The sequence below is a fragment of the Ambystoma mexicanum genome, chromosome 1q, assembly GCF_040938575.1.
Source record: "Ambystoma mexicanum isolate Mex_15411 chromosome 1q, UKY_AmexF1_1, whole genome shotgun sequence".
In the NCBI taxonomy this organism is placed as follows: Eukaryota; Metazoa; Chordata; class Amphibia; order Caudata; family Ambystomatidae; genus Ambystoma; species Ambystoma mexicanum.
This window is the reverse complement of record NC_090922.1, coordinates 1,392,116,518-1,392,135,176: the sequence shown is the minus strand read 5'-3', so window position 1 is coordinate 1,392,135,176 and position 18,659 is coordinate 1,392,116,518. Positions and strand designations below refer to the sequence as shown.

The 18,659-nt window shown below is 45.1% G+C and overlaps 1 protein-coding gene across 1 annotated transcript in view; it reads left to right on the top strand.

Annotated features, from left to right (window-relative positions):
* LOC138548050 (cytochrome P450 4B1-like) overlaps positions 1 to 12,748 on the top strand; it is a 384,495-nt gene extending 371,747 nt beyond the window's left edge. Inside the window, exon 12 of the mRNA XM_069642252.1 lies at positions 7,762 to 12,748. Within this exon, the coding sequence (XP_069498353.1) occupies positions 7,762 to 7,939 (178 nt within the window). The 3' untranslated portion in view covers positions 7,940 to 12,748. The remainder of the gene's footprint in view (positions 1 to 7,761) is intronic.
* The last annotated feature ends 5,911 nt before the right edge of the window (positions 12,749 to 18,659 follow it).

Sequence of the window (18,659 nt, the reverse complement as noted above, 5' to 3'; positions counted from 1 at the left end):
TACAGGCCTGCCTCGTGTTTGTGTTTGTGGCTTGGGGTCCAGACACATATGCCACTCCTGCTTCCCCTTTCCATGGGATTACAAGGAGGGCAGCGTGTGACAGTGACTTACACAGAGGCATTGGGCTTCCATCATTTCTGTGGCCAGTCTGAAGTCCAACCTTTGTATACACTCCTTGTGGGGATTTATGATTGTTTGACCAGTGCATGTTTAGCATGCATTTTGCTTTGGATATTGGTAAATATGTATTTTATGATGTTACATCTACATGTATTACCTTGTCTCCATCATTGATACCCTTCATGCTGTATGCATTACCCTGCCCCCTTTAGCTAGCAAAGACCCACTCAAGATGGAAGGGTCCATGTGGTGGCTTTGTCACATTGAGGCTCTTGTGCTATTGTGATTGGTCACTGTCTGACATTGTCACTGTTGGGTCCTGTGTTTATGATATGTTATGCTGGTAAATGGATGTTCCTGTGGACGGTTTTGTTTTGATGTGTCAGAGAATTGTTTCGGACATATTTCCATTTGTCAAAGTGCACTTTGTGACAGTTGTGTCATGTGTTGTGCTTTTACTTTTGACTTTTTACATTGCATGCCATGGTGTGGTGTGTCGGCCGGGTAACATGGGTTTAGGGGGGGGTTTAGGTGACATACCAGTATTTGGATGTGCTGTTTTGCATGGGGTTAGTGGCATACTGCACCTTGAATGTGTGCCTTTTGGTCACACAGGATTGTGTTGGTTTAAGTAGCTAGGGATGCACACAATGTAACATTTCTGTTATGGAGAATTATATGCAGTACCCTTTGGGAACACCACACACAACTAAGACTACAAGTGACAGTACAAATTCACCTTTGGTACAATCCTGTACTACACAGTAAAGTGGTAGAGATGGCTGAGCAGCCAGACTTATCTCAAGAGCAAGTTAGCAGTATCAATAGTTACACAAAGGACAGCAATTACTATGATTCAAACAAACACTGACTCAAGGTTTCTGAGTAAAAGAATATACATTTATTTACACATCAGTTGTAAAATATTTCACTAAAGTAAAGCAGTTGGAAAATCACACTCTTAATACACCACACCACTCCCAGTAGATTATGGACAAGTTAAGCTCAAAAATGAAGTATGAGCAAAATGGCACTCCAATAATTTAAAATGGAGGGAAAGACAAAGTTAGACTAAAATTGAGCAGCACCAACAGGTAAGTAAGCAGGGCAATCTAGAAAGAGGAACTACAGTGATGGAATCAAATTAAAAAGGCTTAGGGCCAAAGTCAATAGGACAAAAGTCTTTTGCTCAAGATCACACAGTTCGGGGTAGTTTGCAGTTAAGTCTTTGCCAAGAGGTCTGGACGAAGTTGGTCGGTAGAAAAGTTAGTTTAAAGAGTAGAGAAGGACAAGCCCTCGGATTGGCGAAAGGTTTCACACACCTTCACCGCGGCTGGACGGAACGAACAACCGGATTTGCACAGTACCTTTAAAAGGAGAAGAAGCTGTAGCTGAGGCGGACGGTCCTGGCAGGTCCTGTAGGCTCACGGTTCCTGAAGCGACTGTCGGACTGACATGAAGTAGGAAGAATGGAGGGTCCTGCACTGCCCAGGGAAGATACTAGAAGCAGAGCAAAGCAACAAATAAAAGGTGCATTCCTTAAAACCCAAGCAGGGTCCGACCTTCCTGGCTATCCGGTTCACTGTAGCTCTGTACAGCGAATTCGACCAGAGGAGGGGTCCTGGCTTGTAGTTTGGGCAAACTGTTTGGTACCACCAGCTCAAGGGAAGAAGTTTCCTGGAGGATCTTCTCTGTCGTCGGATTCTGAAGATTCGGACCTGCAGCAGGGCTACACCGGGCAGTTCAGTCGTCGTGGGGGTCCTCTCCTCTCAGCTCCTCGTTGGTTCTTTCGTTCCAGTGGTGACTCTGTCTTTCCAGTCCCAGAGACCTGCTTTTTATGCAGTTTTCCCCCATTCATACAGCTTGGCTGTCCTGTCAAGGACAGTCCCCTCAGCCAATCAAACAGGAGTGTGAGTTGGGTTACCAAGGGAACCCATGGCAGGGGTCCGAAGATCCCTCCCTCACATCCTGCCTACCTAGACTTTCAGGAGCCTTAAGGAGGGCTTCTGTGCAGAAGCCCGTGAAAAGACAGCGAACAAAGGAATCACTCCCGATTTGGCGCGTAGAGAAAAACATGTGAAAGACTTTAACAAAAAGAAATGGCGAATAAACCCAGCTGGAGCCAAAATAAAATGTATTTGGTCAAGCAGGTTTATGTTCGAGGCTAATATAATAGCCTGAAACAATACCATGGTTATATAAGAAAACCGCAGTAGAGAAGTTAGAGTAGTTAGCACTGCCACCAGCCAAGTCTTAATGTAAAGGGAGCGAAGCAATGCTCCAGAAGACACAGACAAAAAGGGATAAGAGTTACCCCTTTCTAATACTCCATGTAAGAGGGAGTGTACCGGGTCTGTGGTTTAAAGTGACTAAAGTAAAGTTAATGGCAACTTTACCTTTTCTGGGGGACAGTAGTCAGCCCCAGAAAATGGAGTTGGTGGGAAGTCTCAAAGACAACCCTGTGTCACTGCACTGAAGGTGCTGTCTAACACACATGCAAAATATGAGGCCATGGAGGAGGTGAGGCTCGAGTGCTCAAAATCACACAAAAAGTGGAAACACACACAGCAAGACACATGTAAGAGTGGGAAAAAAGGCTCACACTCTTACCAGGTGAGAAAAATAAATCCTTGAAATCCAGCAAAGCTGCTGAGGGACTCATTAGGTAAGGGAAATCAGCCATTTATGAGACTTCTCCCTAACACTGCCTTATCAGACTTTCAGGTGCCTAAGGAGGGATTCTGTGTAGAAGCCCGCGAAAGGACAGCGAACAAAGGAACCAAACCTGGTTTGGCGCGCAGAGTAAAACACCAGAAAGACATTTTCAAAAAGAAATGGTGAATAAACCCAACCGGAACCATATAACAAAGTATATGGTCTAGCGGGTTTAAGTTCGAGGCTACCAAGATAGCCTAAAACAATACCAAGGTTATTTAAGATAACCGCGGTAGATAAAATAGGGTAGTTACCACTGCCACCAGCCAAGTCTTGATGAAAAGGGAGCAAAACAATGCTCCCAGAGAAACAGACAAAAAAGGGATAGTATTAACCCTTTCCAGTACTCTATGTAAGACAGTTTGTACTGGGTCTGTGGATTAAAGAGAATAATAAAGTCAATGGCAACTTTACATGTTCTGGGAGACAGTAGTCAGTCCCAGAAAATGGAGTCTGAGTTGGGAAGTCTAAAAGACAACCCTGTGTCACTGCACTGAAGGTGCTGTGTAACACATAGTAAAACGATTATGCCTGTGGAGTAGGTGAGGCTCCACAGTCTATGAACACAAGACAAATGTTATACACACACAGCAAAACACATGTAAGAGTGGGGAAAAAGGCTCACACTCTTACCAGGTGAAACAAATAAATCCTAGAAATCCAGCAAAGCTGCTGAGGGACTCAGTAGGTAAGGGAAATTAGCCATTCTGGAGAATTCTCCCTAACAACTTCCAAGGACACATTCTCAGGGTGGTAAGGTAGTGACAGTTGATTGTCCCTTTGTCATCATCGATTGTCACCTTGAATGTACCAGACCTGTGTGCACTCTGCAGGGGTGGAATTTTAGGTGAAAAATTGTGCCACAAGCTGGTTACGGGCAGCCTTGCCACGTGCCCTTTCCCCTCCCATGTGCAGCGGGGGTGCATGTGGTTGGGGATGTGGGGGCACCACCATGTCCACCGGTATGCCCCACCATGTTGCAACATTGTGCAGGACACATGCTGCCACAATGATCCTGCACGCTACTGGTGGTGCATATAGTAGCTGTCCACCGGAGCAGTGAAGGGAGCAGAAGCGTGACTTTAGCACCCCGATTGTGTGCTCCACTATGGCCCTGGTTGCAATATGGGGTGCGTTGTATCTTACCTGGGGTGGTGTGGTGGGGTTCCGTATTGGCGTCATCCGGTAGGTGCTGTCCCCTGGGGAGGTGATAATCGTTGTCATTAGTTGAGTTTGTCTATTTGTCTGTGTGTGACATGCATGCATGTGCACAGGCATTTGTACCTACCAATGAGCCATGTGATGCCATGCACCCCAGCTTCCAGGTTCCGGTTTAGGGGTGACCTTCTGAATATGAAACTATCATGGGTGGACCCTGGATAGTTGGCATAGACAGTGGTAATGATTCCCTTGGCATCGCATAAAACCTGCATGTTGATGGAATGCCAGTGCTTGCGATAGATGTGCTCAGTGGCCCTAGGTGGACGTAGGGCCACAAGGGTGCTATCAATGGCACCAAACACTTTGGGGAAGTGTGCCACCCTGTAAAAGTCCTGGACCAAGGCCTGCCTTTCTGCGGGTGTTCTGGGCATGTATATGGGCCTTCGGACTGAGGGGCGTGCAGTCATGATTTCCCAACACCTGGTGTAGGCAGCATGACTGCGTGGGCTTTGAGACGCCCCCAACTATGGCAGTTGTTCGCTGAAATGACCCAGTGGCCAACAAATGCAGTACGTTGAGCACCTTTTCCAAGGGGCTCAGTGCTTGGGAGCACAAGGTGGGTAATGTGAGATCATCCTCCCACCCAGTGACAAGGTATAGGACTATATGAGCTTGAACCCTATACCTGCCATAGACCTGGTCATCAGGCATCCCAAAAAAGCTGGTCCTGGGTAAAAAATGTGGGATCTGGCTTTCCTCCTCCTCTTCCGGCGGTGTCCCACGATCACTGCTGCGAGGAATGGTACATTCATCGTAGTTGTATACGTGCATTTGTTGTTTGTGCTCACTTTTATGCATTGGCTTTGGTGCGCGGGGGCACTTCTGCCTGCTTTCGCGTGGCATACGTGTTTCCGGGTTGGGGCGTCTTTTGCCACGTGCCGGTGAGCCCTGTTCGATGCGTGTTGTTAGCGTGCATGTGGTTGCGAGGATTTTACTGCGGCGCTTCACACGTAACGCCCACATTTTCCTGTGTTGTTCCCCATTTCACGTGTTCCGCCCCCTTTTTAGGTGTATGCGCTGGATGGTGCGCGCCTTTGCTGGCCGTATCGCGCAATGTCTCAAGTAAGTCATGCGCAATGGGCTCCAAGAATACGCATGCGTGCGAAAACAGGCGCTTGCACGCATTTTCGCGTGCATGCGCCCGTTTTCAGCACACATTTATTCCATGAATTTCCCTGTTAGGCTTTTCAACACAGTGGGGCTCATTATACGTTTCCCAGCACAGAATAAATGCTGGTCATTCCGGCACCAGCATTTTTTCCAGACTGGGGAAACAGTTTGCGGTGGGGGGCAGCAATCCACCGGCAGGCTTGACCTGCCAGGAGTTCAGGCCACTACTGGCAAATAAATGCTGGAATCACCGGCACCTGTACTAATGTTGCCTGTAATTACTGCAATCCCATTCATGGAGTCCTCCTGGATTCCATGGTATGGGAATTTAGCAGCATCTCCGCCACATGTCATATTCAGGTAATACCAGGATATCGGGCAGTGGAAACGGTAAGGCAGTTTTCCTGGTATCCTGCCGGAATTACTGGATCAAACTGTAATGGGGGCCATGACTTCATTTAGCACGAATTGTAATACTTACAATAAATACAATGATCTCTATGTATAAATGCAGAACTTTATAGAGATATCTACACAAATGCATGTTCATTATCCAATTAAGCTTCACAATGTCTTACCACTCCGTTTGAAATAAGGACAATTATTACCGGTGTAAATTTCGGCGACGCGTGCTAGGTAACATAAACGGTGCTAGGTTACATAAACGTGATGTCCCATCAGAAAGCCATCATGTAAATAACACTGCTTCTGTGAGCCAAATTTCAAAACTCCATTCTGAGAGAAAACATACACATAATTAAAAATGGAGCCTCTCTTGCAATACCAATATTCTCCCCGCAGCTCTTAAATCAGTACATTGCTCTCTTACAATGGCCTTTCAATCAACCTTCTTTTAAACATATTATTTTCAACTGCATATTCCTCCACAGTGCTGACCATTTGCCTCTTGCGTAAAACTATTACAGCCCACATCAGGGAAGCCTCCAACACCATGCAGCCGAATACAGTTTCCATTTCTGCAAATGTGCGTTGCGCTTTGTCCTCTCAGTAACAAAGGGGGATGGTCTAGAAATCACATTTTTCTTTAGTCCATCAGTGTACGTTTGTTTGCGTTTTCCGCACGCACGCCCTCTAGAAAAGGGGCTCGGTACTGCCTGCAAGTACCCGAGCGTTTTTCCGTATATAGATTATTCACTGTCACACGTGCTTGGTGCTTATGAGCTGAGACTGAGCCAATGCTACACTGGACTTCACTGCAGTGCTCTGCAAGAGCAAGAAAGAACCAACAATCTCCATCAACCAAGAAATCAACACTTTCTGCATCTTGCACATTTGTTGAAAATGCACATGGTCTCTAGCATACCCCACGTCGAATCGGGTGTATTATGTTCATATATGTTCATCTTTAGGCTAGTTTCATGCATCCTTTCTTGTGGATAGGGTGTACTGTATTTATTGGTTCCCTTATCCTTGTGCTAAATAGCATCAATTAGCAAGGATGTGGTAATGAAGCAATGTTTGCATGTATTACTTGGGAGAGGTTTTTCGTATGTACTTACACAAAGCAAAACAGCATTCTACAAACAACTCAGTTAAATATGAATTACTGCAAAGAACATACTATTATCTTTGATCCTGGTATTGCTATTACCATTTTCTCTAAAAGCATGGGAAAATACAACCAATGAAATCCTGCTCTCACACCTCCAAGGAACTTCAATAGCTTCGCTCTTAATGATCACAGTCTGAAATATAGAGAGACTCGTAGGAGACTCGTAGGAAGATGAGACCCTTCCTGCAGGGCTGCCCATACAGGGAGCTCCTATAGTAAACCCACTCACAGCTGCCAGTCAACTCCGCCTGCCCACCCTTGTGCGATGCTTCTTATGCAAGCAGCTGATCTTGCAGGTTAGGAGGGATCATTCAGCGCCGTCCAGCTGCAGCGTTTTGTGAAACGAACAGCACTCTGTCTATCCAATCAGCTGTAGTGTACGCAGAGTTTGTTTATTTTTTCAGCATCACCATTCTGCGTGCATACACAGCAATGTACAAATTGCAAATTATCTACACAAAATGGGCCATGGTGCAGAGGCCCACTGGGAAATCTTCAGAGGTCCCAGTAGGCCCGTCCAGCATTGCACATGACAACACACTGGGCTCCTTAAAGGGGATATCAAACATTATGAAGACAATGGGACTATGGACTAGGAGTACAGTAGCCCCACAGTGATAATTTTCATCCACCAATAGTGGATATTTGTTAGCATGCGAGATAGGGATTTTGAGGGTATTTCCATAAATCTGTATAATGCCCCACCTGTAGGGTGATGTAGACCCAAAACTACAGATTTCTGCATTTGGTAATGGTAATTTCAGCATATGGGGAGTGAAGGATAAACTCATCCGAGCTCCTAACAAGGCTCCAATTGCAACATACATCACACTGCTAAATGACTGCCTCACAAATGACTGATCTCATTCATCACCCTGGTAAATGGCATACTGTTTTACACACAAATGTTCTTTGCTGGAACGTTAATGCAAGTGTCACTGTTGCAAAAATGTGTGCTGCGGATGCACAGGAATCCCTCCTCATTTTCCACCTAAAATAACAATTTTCCTTTCTTTAACCAGGAACTGCATTGGGCAAACCTTCGCCATGAACGAGATGAAGGTTGCTGTTGCGCTGACCCTACTCCGCTTTGAGCTATCCCTCAGCACGATGGACCCTCCATTGGTGTTACCCCAGCTAGTCCTGCGGTCAAAGAACGGCATCCATGTGAACCTAAAGAAACTCAAAGAGAAACTATGATCCCTAAAATTATTGTCGAAAGCCTCATTAACTCTGGATGATGTTTTGGTAAATACATGGCACCGGTTAACTGCAGTCAGGAGTGAGTTTGATTGATTGAATCTAGAATCCAAATAGTTAGTAGATCTGGGACAAGACACTACATGAGTGAAAATAAAGACTCAAGCATGGATTGTGGGAAATAGCCAACGTACATAACAATCAAATATCTGAAATTGGTCTGGTGGAAATACCTGTGGTTGGTCTGGTGGAAATACCTGTTTCAAGATAGGGTTTTTCAACATTGTACTATATGTGTCAAGAAAATACAAGGGAATTTCAAACTGTTAAAAAATTAACAGCAAAAACAATTAGATACAGGTAGCAGGTGGGTGTAGACCTCCCCAGTAGATGTCTAAAGGCCATAAAGTACCAACTGGTTCCATTGCACCATTTGTTTTTAGTGAATGGAATATCCCTGCCACCATGGCTACTGGGAACAGTTTTCAGATCTTCTTACACTATTGATAATCAAATCACAAGGACTCCAGATCTCCGTGAGATTAGGAAATTAAACATATTTTTAACTTGTCTATTCAGTCTTAACAGTGGTTATTCTTCTGGGATTCCAATGATGAAGTGAGAACCACTGCGTAGCACTAGGGCCCAGTCTCAGCCCACTCAAGGAACCAGTCTTAGTGCCCGTGTTCAGGTAGCTTTACATTCAATTCCTTTTGTAGAATGCTGGATTAATGAGCATGATAAGATTCCGCATGACTTGTTTGAGACATTTGTGAAAATGTATGAAGATATACATGGTTTTCTTTTATTTTCTTTAAGACTCGGAGCAGCAAATTAAGATTTAAGTTTAAGAAGTCTGTCGGAATGTTTTAGTAATTTTTGTTTTGTGATTCACCAATGAAAAGAAAACTCCATAAAATTGAATTTCAATCAAAACAAAAACCAGTTCATCAAACAGGTGCCTCCAAGTTCTGTCATTTCCTCACTTAAGGACCTTTCTTAATTAATAAACCTCCAGGATTTACATGGACTCAATGGAGTGGGCGTTTAGCCCTCTAACTGAATAATCACCTGCTGATCCAAGGAGACCTTTTGTTGAATCTGTTCTGTCAAGAGCTTCTGGAAACTTGACTCCATACGGTATAATTTGCGTTAACTGTAGCAATCACTACCCCTAGATTGCGACTTGTAATCCTTGTGGATTGCTTTGCAACACCTAGGTTTGAGCAAATCTGACCCCTGACCTATTTAAAGAGAATGTCCCTTTATTATTTGCTGTTTGTATTAACTGGGTGGTTTTTTCTTTTTGTCAATCACTGTTTCTCAGCAAAGTCCCTGGCCCTGATTGCTTTTCAGTGGAAATTGAAAACACTGGACCAGACATGATAGGCTCTGATTTTAGGTGCTATCTTTAATCAAGCTTAGACAAGATTTATAAACCCCGACTCTTGGAAAATGGGGGCAATAATTCCACAGAAGCACTCTGAGCTGTTATAGGTCCAAATCCTAACCGGATTGTCATACAAAATTATTTGACAAGGATTATTGTTGTGCTCGATGGGCTTCCAGAGGTAAAGAAATATGATTGATCAAGCCCAAACCCTGCATCTTTTAATGGCAAAACATTACCATTTGAGGGTGGAAAGAATCTTCCTGGAATGATTGACCTGCACATGGTCTATCTGAAAGCAGGCAAAGACTGTAGCATTTACTGGAAGCTTTTGGGATCCAGGTGCCATTTTTCAATTGTGTAATTCCTTTATACACCAAAAATACGGAGTGGTAAACGAACAAAGACATTTGCATTTTCCAGGCCATATTCCAAGGCTGCGTCCTTGTTATCCTGTATATTAACAACACGTTTTACCAAATGTTAACAAGATTTATAAAAGATGCCTCGTGTGTCAAAGGTACAAAGGGGCCATTCTAGCTTTTCACAGATGATGCTGTGGTCATTGCAAACACTGAGAATGTGATGCTAAAATTACTGCAGGCCTTTGAGAAATTCTGTGATGTTCATAGCCTACAGGTAAACTGCGACAAGTTAAAATGAATGATGCTAGGCCAGCAGCACAGCCTTCAGTTAAGATTGAGATAAAGAACAGAAGTTTAGATTTGGTTGGGAAGTATGCATTTTTGGTGCTGAAATGTTCAGGCGATTGTCGTTGTGCAGCCTGGATAACTAAAGTATGGAAAAAGTTTGGTCGGGACATAGGAGCCATACTTGCGTGATATAGGAAAGGGGAGAGGCTTAGAGTTACAGTAACTATAAGGCAGTAACAAGCCAAATTATTACCACAGTTAATGTACTGGGCTGGTATGTAAAAGGCAGACTTGAGAAGACTGAAACACATAATAGCATCTAACAAGTCATTGCCAAAATACTAGTGCATAATGAACTGGAAACACTTCATGTCAATGCGAGAATATTCTGTAAAGGTGCCATGACCTGGGGAAATGATATGGTGTATGGAGGGGCATTCTATATCTCTCGATTTGATGACCACGCCATTACCATTCCCATACCATGCCCTAATAGAAATTGAAAACAAACTTGAATGAGATTGATAGAGAAGTATTCTTTATTGATCCCAATACAATTCCCCAGTCGGCAAAAAGCTATTTCAAAGCAACTTTTGTAATAGAAAAATGAAAAAAACCTTAGCTCAACCCTCTGTAGCTAGATATGCTTAATATATTGTGTGCATTGACACCCTTGCTCTTCAGCTTGTAGATAAATGAAGTGATTGGCGAACTGGAGTCGGATAGCTAGGATGCCCCTAAGATGGGCAAATCCTCGTTCCCAGCTCTTTTTTTGCGGATTACGCGGTTTTGCTCACGCCATCTGCGATGGGTTTGAGACATACCCTTGCCACATTTCTGAAGAAGTATATGGACCTCAGATTAGAGCAGAATGAAGGGAAAATGAAAGCAATGGTTTTCAGACACAGATTGTCTAGACGACTGAGAATCAGTGTCAAAGTAGTGGGAAGACTATTCCAAGTCCAAGAATATGACTATTTTGGGATTAGATTCTCGGAGAATGGGCTGTAGACAAACCAAGTCACTAAAGCAACTGTGACTCTGGACAAATATAGGGGGGCATGAGACACTTTCATCATAACCATGATAACAGTGCCGTTACCCCGGCTCTCCAGCTTTACCGGTTGCAGGCGATTGCCTCAGCTTCTTATGGGGCAGATTTCTGGGGATTCTCTATTGCCCAGTCATTGAGCACTGTGGAAAACCCATTTTTGAGGTCACTATTCATGTTACCAGTGGGCACCCCTGGCGCGAGTCTGCATATGGAGGGTGATCTTCAGACAATCGAAGATCTTATCAGGGTGAAACCGCTACAGTACTTGGTTAGACTGTGGTATTCACCTGATCTGGCTCGCTACAGGGAAGTTCCAAGGCATATGTTGTCTTTGGAAGGTGTAAGAACACTTCCCTGGTTTAGGCACATAAACAACTGACTAATTAAAACGAACCTTGGTGACCAGTGGGTATCCGCTGAAGCCATAACCAGCGGGGCTAAAGGGTTGATTAAATGGGACAGTGTTCGTCAGTGACAGAGTGTGAAAGACTCAGTACTGGTAGAATTTACATAAACTCCAGATTTTGGGTATGAACCCTAGTTGGATTTTTTGCAACATCACCATGCACGTGCACTTTTCATCGAGTTTCACATCAATGCTTTGAAAGTGGGCTTGTTCATTCAGAAATAGAAAGGGCCAACTAGCTTGCCATGTCCAGTCTGTGGTGATTTGGAGGAGTTTAATACACACGTTATGATCTTTTGCAAAGGTTATAGCGATTACAGAGTGAAAGATCTAATCCCCTTGTTTAAACTGGCAGTTATCAGACAGGTGGAGGTAGCAATGGCTTTTTGTAAAAGCTCCAATAATTTGAGTGCGCTTTTCTTTGTTGCCAAGTATGTGTATAGGGTCCGGCTGAGAAGGATCAGAGTGAGGAGTGTGCTTGCGCTTGTTGACTTGTTCTGATGCTTATACAGTGAATTTGGTTATTTCTTTTTTTTAATTGTTTACATTTTATTATGTAACAGCATCATTCCATGTTTAAGGGCGTGTTTTTAATTCGTGTACGCCATATCCATGGCCAATTGATTTGATTGAGTGAAAATGTGGTTTATAATTATCAAACGTAATTGTTGTATGCATAACCTTTGACTCGTGTTGCAATAAAGTAATTGATGATGGTGACGATAATAAAGCTAGAAAAGCGGGCAGGTTATATCAATGGAATACCACTGAAAGAACATAGCGTGCTAATTACAAGACCAATTATACATTCGAATTTCCATGTGCAGGAAAGATGAGTGCAAATAATTAACATGTTTTTCTGTTTTTTAAATAGTATTCAACTTTGACGATGTTTTAGTTGGACCCCCATATGGCAATTGTAGAAATCGTAGGGAAGCATTATGATGCTTGACTAGTCTATGTACGTGATTCATTTGTAAACATTGCACTCTATGAAATGGGCAGGTCCATGTGGAAGGGGCCGAACGATGTGGGAGGGTCCTTTTGGGGATTTTCCTAGGGCACGTTTGAATACTTGATCAGTCAAGACCAAGCTGAGAACAATGTACAAAGCACTTCTTAACAAATTGGTTTTGATGAGTAATGAAACAGATAGCATGTTTTATTAGTTAAAATTATACATGTATGAAATGATAACGGTTGCAATTTGTGAGAAGGTACTTTTTTCTACTGGAAATGTATCGACATGCATATGTATGTTTTGGTTTCCGCAAAGTATGTTTTGAATAAACAAATTTTGATGGTATCATTTTTCAGCTGTGAGTTTCATGAAGTATTAAAAGCAAGATGCGACCCATCATCCGGGTCAAAGCAACTCTGATGTACAGAGGAGTCAGGTTCTGCGAATTTTCATTTCAGGTAGCCCCATGGTGCAATCATGCCACTGCCTGGCTCTTCTGCGTGGTATCTAGTGCCTACGTATGTGTTTGCATTCTTGTTCTTAGTTTTTTTAGATTGTTTTGGAGGTCACACTTCGAACAGAATTACACTTACGCTGCCATCCTTTACATTGAATTTAGCGTGCCACAATGCTCTTTTGCAAGGCTTGTTGTAGATCAGAATCATGAGACGGACAAGGTGGCATTGCGGGCTTTTATTCTGAAGCACAAAAGAAACCTTCACTGCCTTTAAGTTTAGGATTCTTCGCATTACTCTAAAAGTAAAAAAATATATAAAAGGATGTTCGTCTTCCGTCCAGCATCCTATGCTTACCTGAGTTCTGTCCCTAGCACAATAAAAGAAATACATACATATAACAAAGGTAAACTTGGGCCTTGACTTGGAGTAAAATGAATGGTGGCTGGCTTCTGGCTCCCACCCCTGTGTGTGTTTCTCAACAGGGGCACCCCGTCAGAGTGCAGTTTCAGGGGGTCAGAAATAAGAGACGGACACAAAGTTGTATTTTCCTCAATGTTTGCCTTATTAGGGGTGACATAAACACCTATCAGTCCCTATCGTAACAAGAATGTTTCTACCTTGCAAACTAGACTAAAGGAAATGACCTTATGTCCAAACATATCTGACCCCCACATTAACATATACAACAAAAGTAATGAAGAAAATATCACTATTTTAACAAAATTGTGCAAAAGATCAAACTTCTAATTCTCACAAAGTACTCCTTGTGACCAGGGTTTGTTTTCGTTCCCCTGGACCAATTCAGGAAGACCTTTGAAAAAGTTCTGGTTCAGGTTTACTCGCCTGCCAGGAAGTAAAAGAACATCTACAACTATAAATGTTCTCTTCTACTAGTGGCAATATTTGTTCCAAGGTTCTCCACACCAGTATCTCATGTGAGGAGTTTTTCACAACGTTTGCCTGTTTCTGTAGTCTCTTGACTGTTGGCAATGTGGGTTACAGGCATGCCAAAACTGGTGTCTCATGAAATGAGAATTGCGCCCGTGTTGCCCTCTTATATTTTCTTTATAATTTCTTGGCTCTTGGCAATGTGGGTTGCAAGTTTCCCCAAGCCGATAACTCATAAAAGGAGAATTGCGCCTGTTTTGCCCTTTTATTCCTTCTGTATAGTTTCTTGGCTCTTGGCAATGTGTGTTACAGATTTCCCCAAGTTTGAAAGGAGAATTGTGGCGGCTTGCCCTTTTATTCTACTTGTTCGGTATTCAAAATGGTCTTTTATCGTCTAGTTCTACTGCTCGGACCGCCCTGGGGTTACCTCTTTCATTAGGCCAACTGACAGGCTTCCTACTGTGTCTTCGTGGCACTCCTGCATGCTGCGTTAGACTCTCTGCAGTCCAGCAATGTCACTGGCAGCTCTCCTGTGACTGCTGCAGTCTGCACGGTCCATCCCTGGAGTTCTGCAGGCTCCATCGGGTCTCCACTTCTTCCAGTACACCTGAGTGACTCGCATTTGGTGAGAAGCACATCTCAAGCGCAGCGGGGCTTCTCTTTCTGCTGCATTCCCCGACTCTGCTTCCTGCTGCGTGTACTCTGCAAAACTGCACGCCTTCTTTTCCCATGTGGGATTCTGCTGCCATTATCCCTGCTGCTTCAGCTCCAACATCTTTGGCTTGGCACCTAACTGCTTCTGCCTCTGGTACTCCATCTCACACCTGTGTATGCTTTCCATATTTAAATGTCCCAGCCAGATGATTTGAAGCAAAAACAACTAGACCGCACAGTCTCCTCAGTAGCACCATTGATCATCAGCAACTCCTTGTTCCACTTCCCGTCACAGTACCACAGGCATTATGGATCTTGAAGTCCATAGTGGTTTTAGCTTTTCTATGGCTATGTAGTTTTGATTGATGAACTAGAGATTATCAGAGTTAAGAGATGGCATGGGAATGACATTGGGATTAAGCCTGTTACCTAAGAGAGAATTCTGATAATTAAAGGATCTCACATTTGATTTGTGAATTCCCAAGGTACAAAGATTAGTCTGTCTGGGTGACTTTTCATAAAAAGTTCTTTGGGGTTTCTCATGGGAGGGATTTGTACAGTAACAGCATGCCACTAAATATTTGGGAAATATAGGATTCTCATCTCTATCAGAAGAGGAACACAGTGTCTCTCCCGAGGGATTCACCATTTTACACTGACAGCCATCTCCTGCCATGTGACCCGCCCTCCCGATGCCACCCCTATGGTTAGGATCAGGTTTCAGCTGCCTTTCCTTGGCCACATGGGAGGAGATCTTAGGCTGGGGTTCAGTGATGACCACAGGATTCATAACAGTGACTCAATGGTTATCAAACCTTCTCTTGTCTGTACTGTTCAATTCAGTCCAATTAATGTCTGTTGTCTTTGTCCTCACATAGGGACGTCTGGCCTGTATATCCCACCCTGACTTTTCTCCTTGTATTCTTGCCCAAGAAAGATCCTGATGTTCCCCTTCTGCTAGGTAGTTCTTGGAGTTTTCCCCCACCTTGTGGTTCAGGTTCCCTCACCCCGCCTTGGGGTCTGCTTTCTCATCCATGCCTTGGGGTCTGCTTTCTCACCCTGCTGTGGGGACTGCTTTCTCACCCTGCCTTGGGTTTCCGGGTCTGTCACCCCGTGTTTGGGTTTTGGGACTCTCCCCTCGCGTAAGGGTTGGGTTCTCTTACCCCTCCTTGGGGTTTCAGGTATTTCACCCTGCTTTGGGGTCTCTGCTCTCCCACCTCCACCTTGAGGTTGTTTTTTTTCACCATGCCTTGGGGTTTCTTGGGCCTCACCCCGCTTTCAGTTTTCCCAGAGCCACTGCTTACCTCTGTTCATTGGGTGAAGCTCCTCAGTGCTATGGAGTGAAACCATAGCAGAACCATCACTTCGAAGGGATTGTGTCCTCCGACGTATTCCTTATCTTAAATAGATAGAAATCCTTCAGCTTTGCTGGCCTCGGAAAATTTTTTCGCCAGAGGGCGCTGCGCGTCGATGATCGCCGAGTCGATGACCCTCGACGGCCTCCGTGCCGACGTCGACGTCATCCTGCCTATAAAGGCCGCGCGCAGCGTCCGTTGCTCAGTTCCGTTTTTCCGCGCTTCGTTGTGCCTCGGAACACCGTTGCTCAGTTCTCGTCAAGATAACGTATATAATAACTACTATTTACCATCGATATCGATGGCATCCTCCTCCGACCCGACGACCCCTCGGTCCGGTTTCAAAAAGTGCCGAGACTGCGGGAAGAAAATGTCGTTGACGGACCCTCACAGGGTCTGTTTGTGGTGTCTGGGAATCACGCACCAGAGTTCGGAGTGTGAGGAATGCCTTTCCATGACGGCGAAAGCCTTGAAGGAGCGTAGGGGGAAGCTCGAGAGAGGTAGGTCAACTTTAACTTCCTCGAAAGCTTCTTCGGTAGAGTCGAGACGTTCGTCTCCTCACCATAAAAAACACTCTCGATCTAGATCACGAAGTGGCTCCCACCACTCGTCGACATCGAGACACTCGAAGAAGAGACGTAGGAGATCCCCTTCGTCATCTTCGTCGAGTTCTCCTGAGAGAGTTCATTGCCCCACAAAACGCAGCTCGCAAGCTGAGTGGGAGGAATTCAGGAAAAAGATGCTAAGCGTCTTCGAGAAAGCGGCCTCGTCCCCCTCGAAGACAGCTGAGGGTGATACCCCGGGTAAAAAACCCAAAAAATCTAAACGCCGCGAGTCGCAGTACCCGGCGGAAAAGTCAACCCGAAAGCGCCTCGAGCCATCGGGAGATAAAGCATCATCGACGCCATCGTCGAAAACTCCTTCGAAACAGAGGTCGGCGCCATCGACGCCGTTGTCGAAGGATTCATCGGCGCATCAGTCGATCGAGTCGACGCCGACGTCGACGCCGATATCGACGCCGGTGAAGGAAAGAACCACGGCTACTCCACAGCCAACGGTTAGACAAAAGACCTCCGACTCGACGCCGAGAACGTCGACGTCGTTCTCGAGCAAGACTCCGATCCTTTCGAGTTCTTCGAGGCCTAGTACACATTTCTCGACGCTTTTCACGGCGCCTTCGAGTACTTTCACGTCGGTGTCGACGACATCGACGTTTTCAAGGCCTGTGATGATGGCTCCTTCTGCATTGGAAATGGGGTTTATACCATTCCAAAAACCAATGTATCCCCCTTTAACCTCGATTTTTGAGGAAAGGGAGGATTCAGACCAAGATATTGATTTACAGAGGACCACATCACCAGAGCCAGAGACTTTCGCCTCTGAGGAAGGAAGATTAAAAAATCTTCAGGATGCACTTCAGGAAGCTAGTGGCTTGGACACTTCTCCTGAAGCAGAATTTATCAAACCAGACCCAGGAGAACATGCGGAGACTCCATATAGAGCTCTGATGTCTAGAATCATAGAATTTATGGGTTGGTCTGCACCTTCTCCTGCCTTTCAGCAGGATGACCTCACTGACATACTGGACAAGGGCCCACAGGAGGATCCTGTGGTTCCATTTCACTCTGCTCTACAGAGAAGGATTTTGACAAACTGGGAAACGCCAGAAATTATCCCGGCAGTAAATAAAAAACTGTCAACAAAATACAGGGTGGCTAGTTCTGACCCTGAATATTTGTCAAAACACCCTACTCCTGAGAGCTTGGTTGTACAGGCTGCAACCTCATCAGGCAGCACATCTGCATACCCCACTGCTCCGCAGGATAGGGATGACAAAAAGTATGATGCCATGGCTAAGAAGGTTTTTTCTGCCTGTAGCATGGCGTTAAAGTCTATTAACGCGACCTGTACGCTCGCTAGGTTCAGCCACACCCTTTGGGAGTGCGCTTCATCAGCGGCTGACTGCCTCCAAGAAGGAGAGGAAAGGGACGCATTTTTAAACATCATCAGGGATGGTAAAGATGCGATGTGCGAGACCCTACAAACTGGCCTAGATTCTGCTGACAGTATCAGCAGGGCCATGGCGGCAAGTACCACAATCCGCAGGCATGCGTGGTTGAGGAAGTCTGGTTTTGCCTCTGACGTGCAGACCAGGCTTTTGAATATGCCCTTTGACGGTTCTACCCTCTTTGGAAAGAAGGCGGATGACAGTTTGGAGAAACTGCAAACGTCCAAGGCAGCAGCCAAGTCATTGGGAGCTGCTATCCGTCAGAATACCTTTCGTCCTTCGGGATCATCGTGGAGAGGACGGTCCTTTCGTTACTATTCCTCATATGGAAGGGGCAGGGGACGACCGGCTCAAAGAGGCCAAGGAAGATTTACCCGTGGTGGACGGGGTAGGGGAAAGAAAGCCGCACCCGCAGGAGCAGGAGCCACTTTACCTTCGGCAACTGCATCAGCCGCTTCAAAACCACTCTGAGGTCTCCCCTCACAGAACACCAGTAGGGGGCAGGTTAACTCACCATCTGACGGAATGGCAGGCTATTACGTCAGATGCTTGGGCTCTGGAGACAGTGGCCCAAGGTTACTGCCTGCCCTTCCTACATATCCCTCAGAGTCATCCACCGGGGAACAACCCTTTGAAGCTTCCAGATCCGCTCCTCTTGCAGGAGGTTTTAGACCTGCTAGAGAAAGGTGCCATAGAACTGGTACCTGTAGCGGAAAGGAACAAGGGTTGGTACTCCCCCTACTTCATAATACCGAAGAAGGACGGAGGACTGAGACCCATCTTAGACTTACGGGAATTGAACAAATTCCTCCGAAAGGACAAGTTCAAGATGGTGACTCTCTCTCAGATCCTTCAGGCCCTCCAGCTTCAGGACTGGTTGGTATCTCTAGACC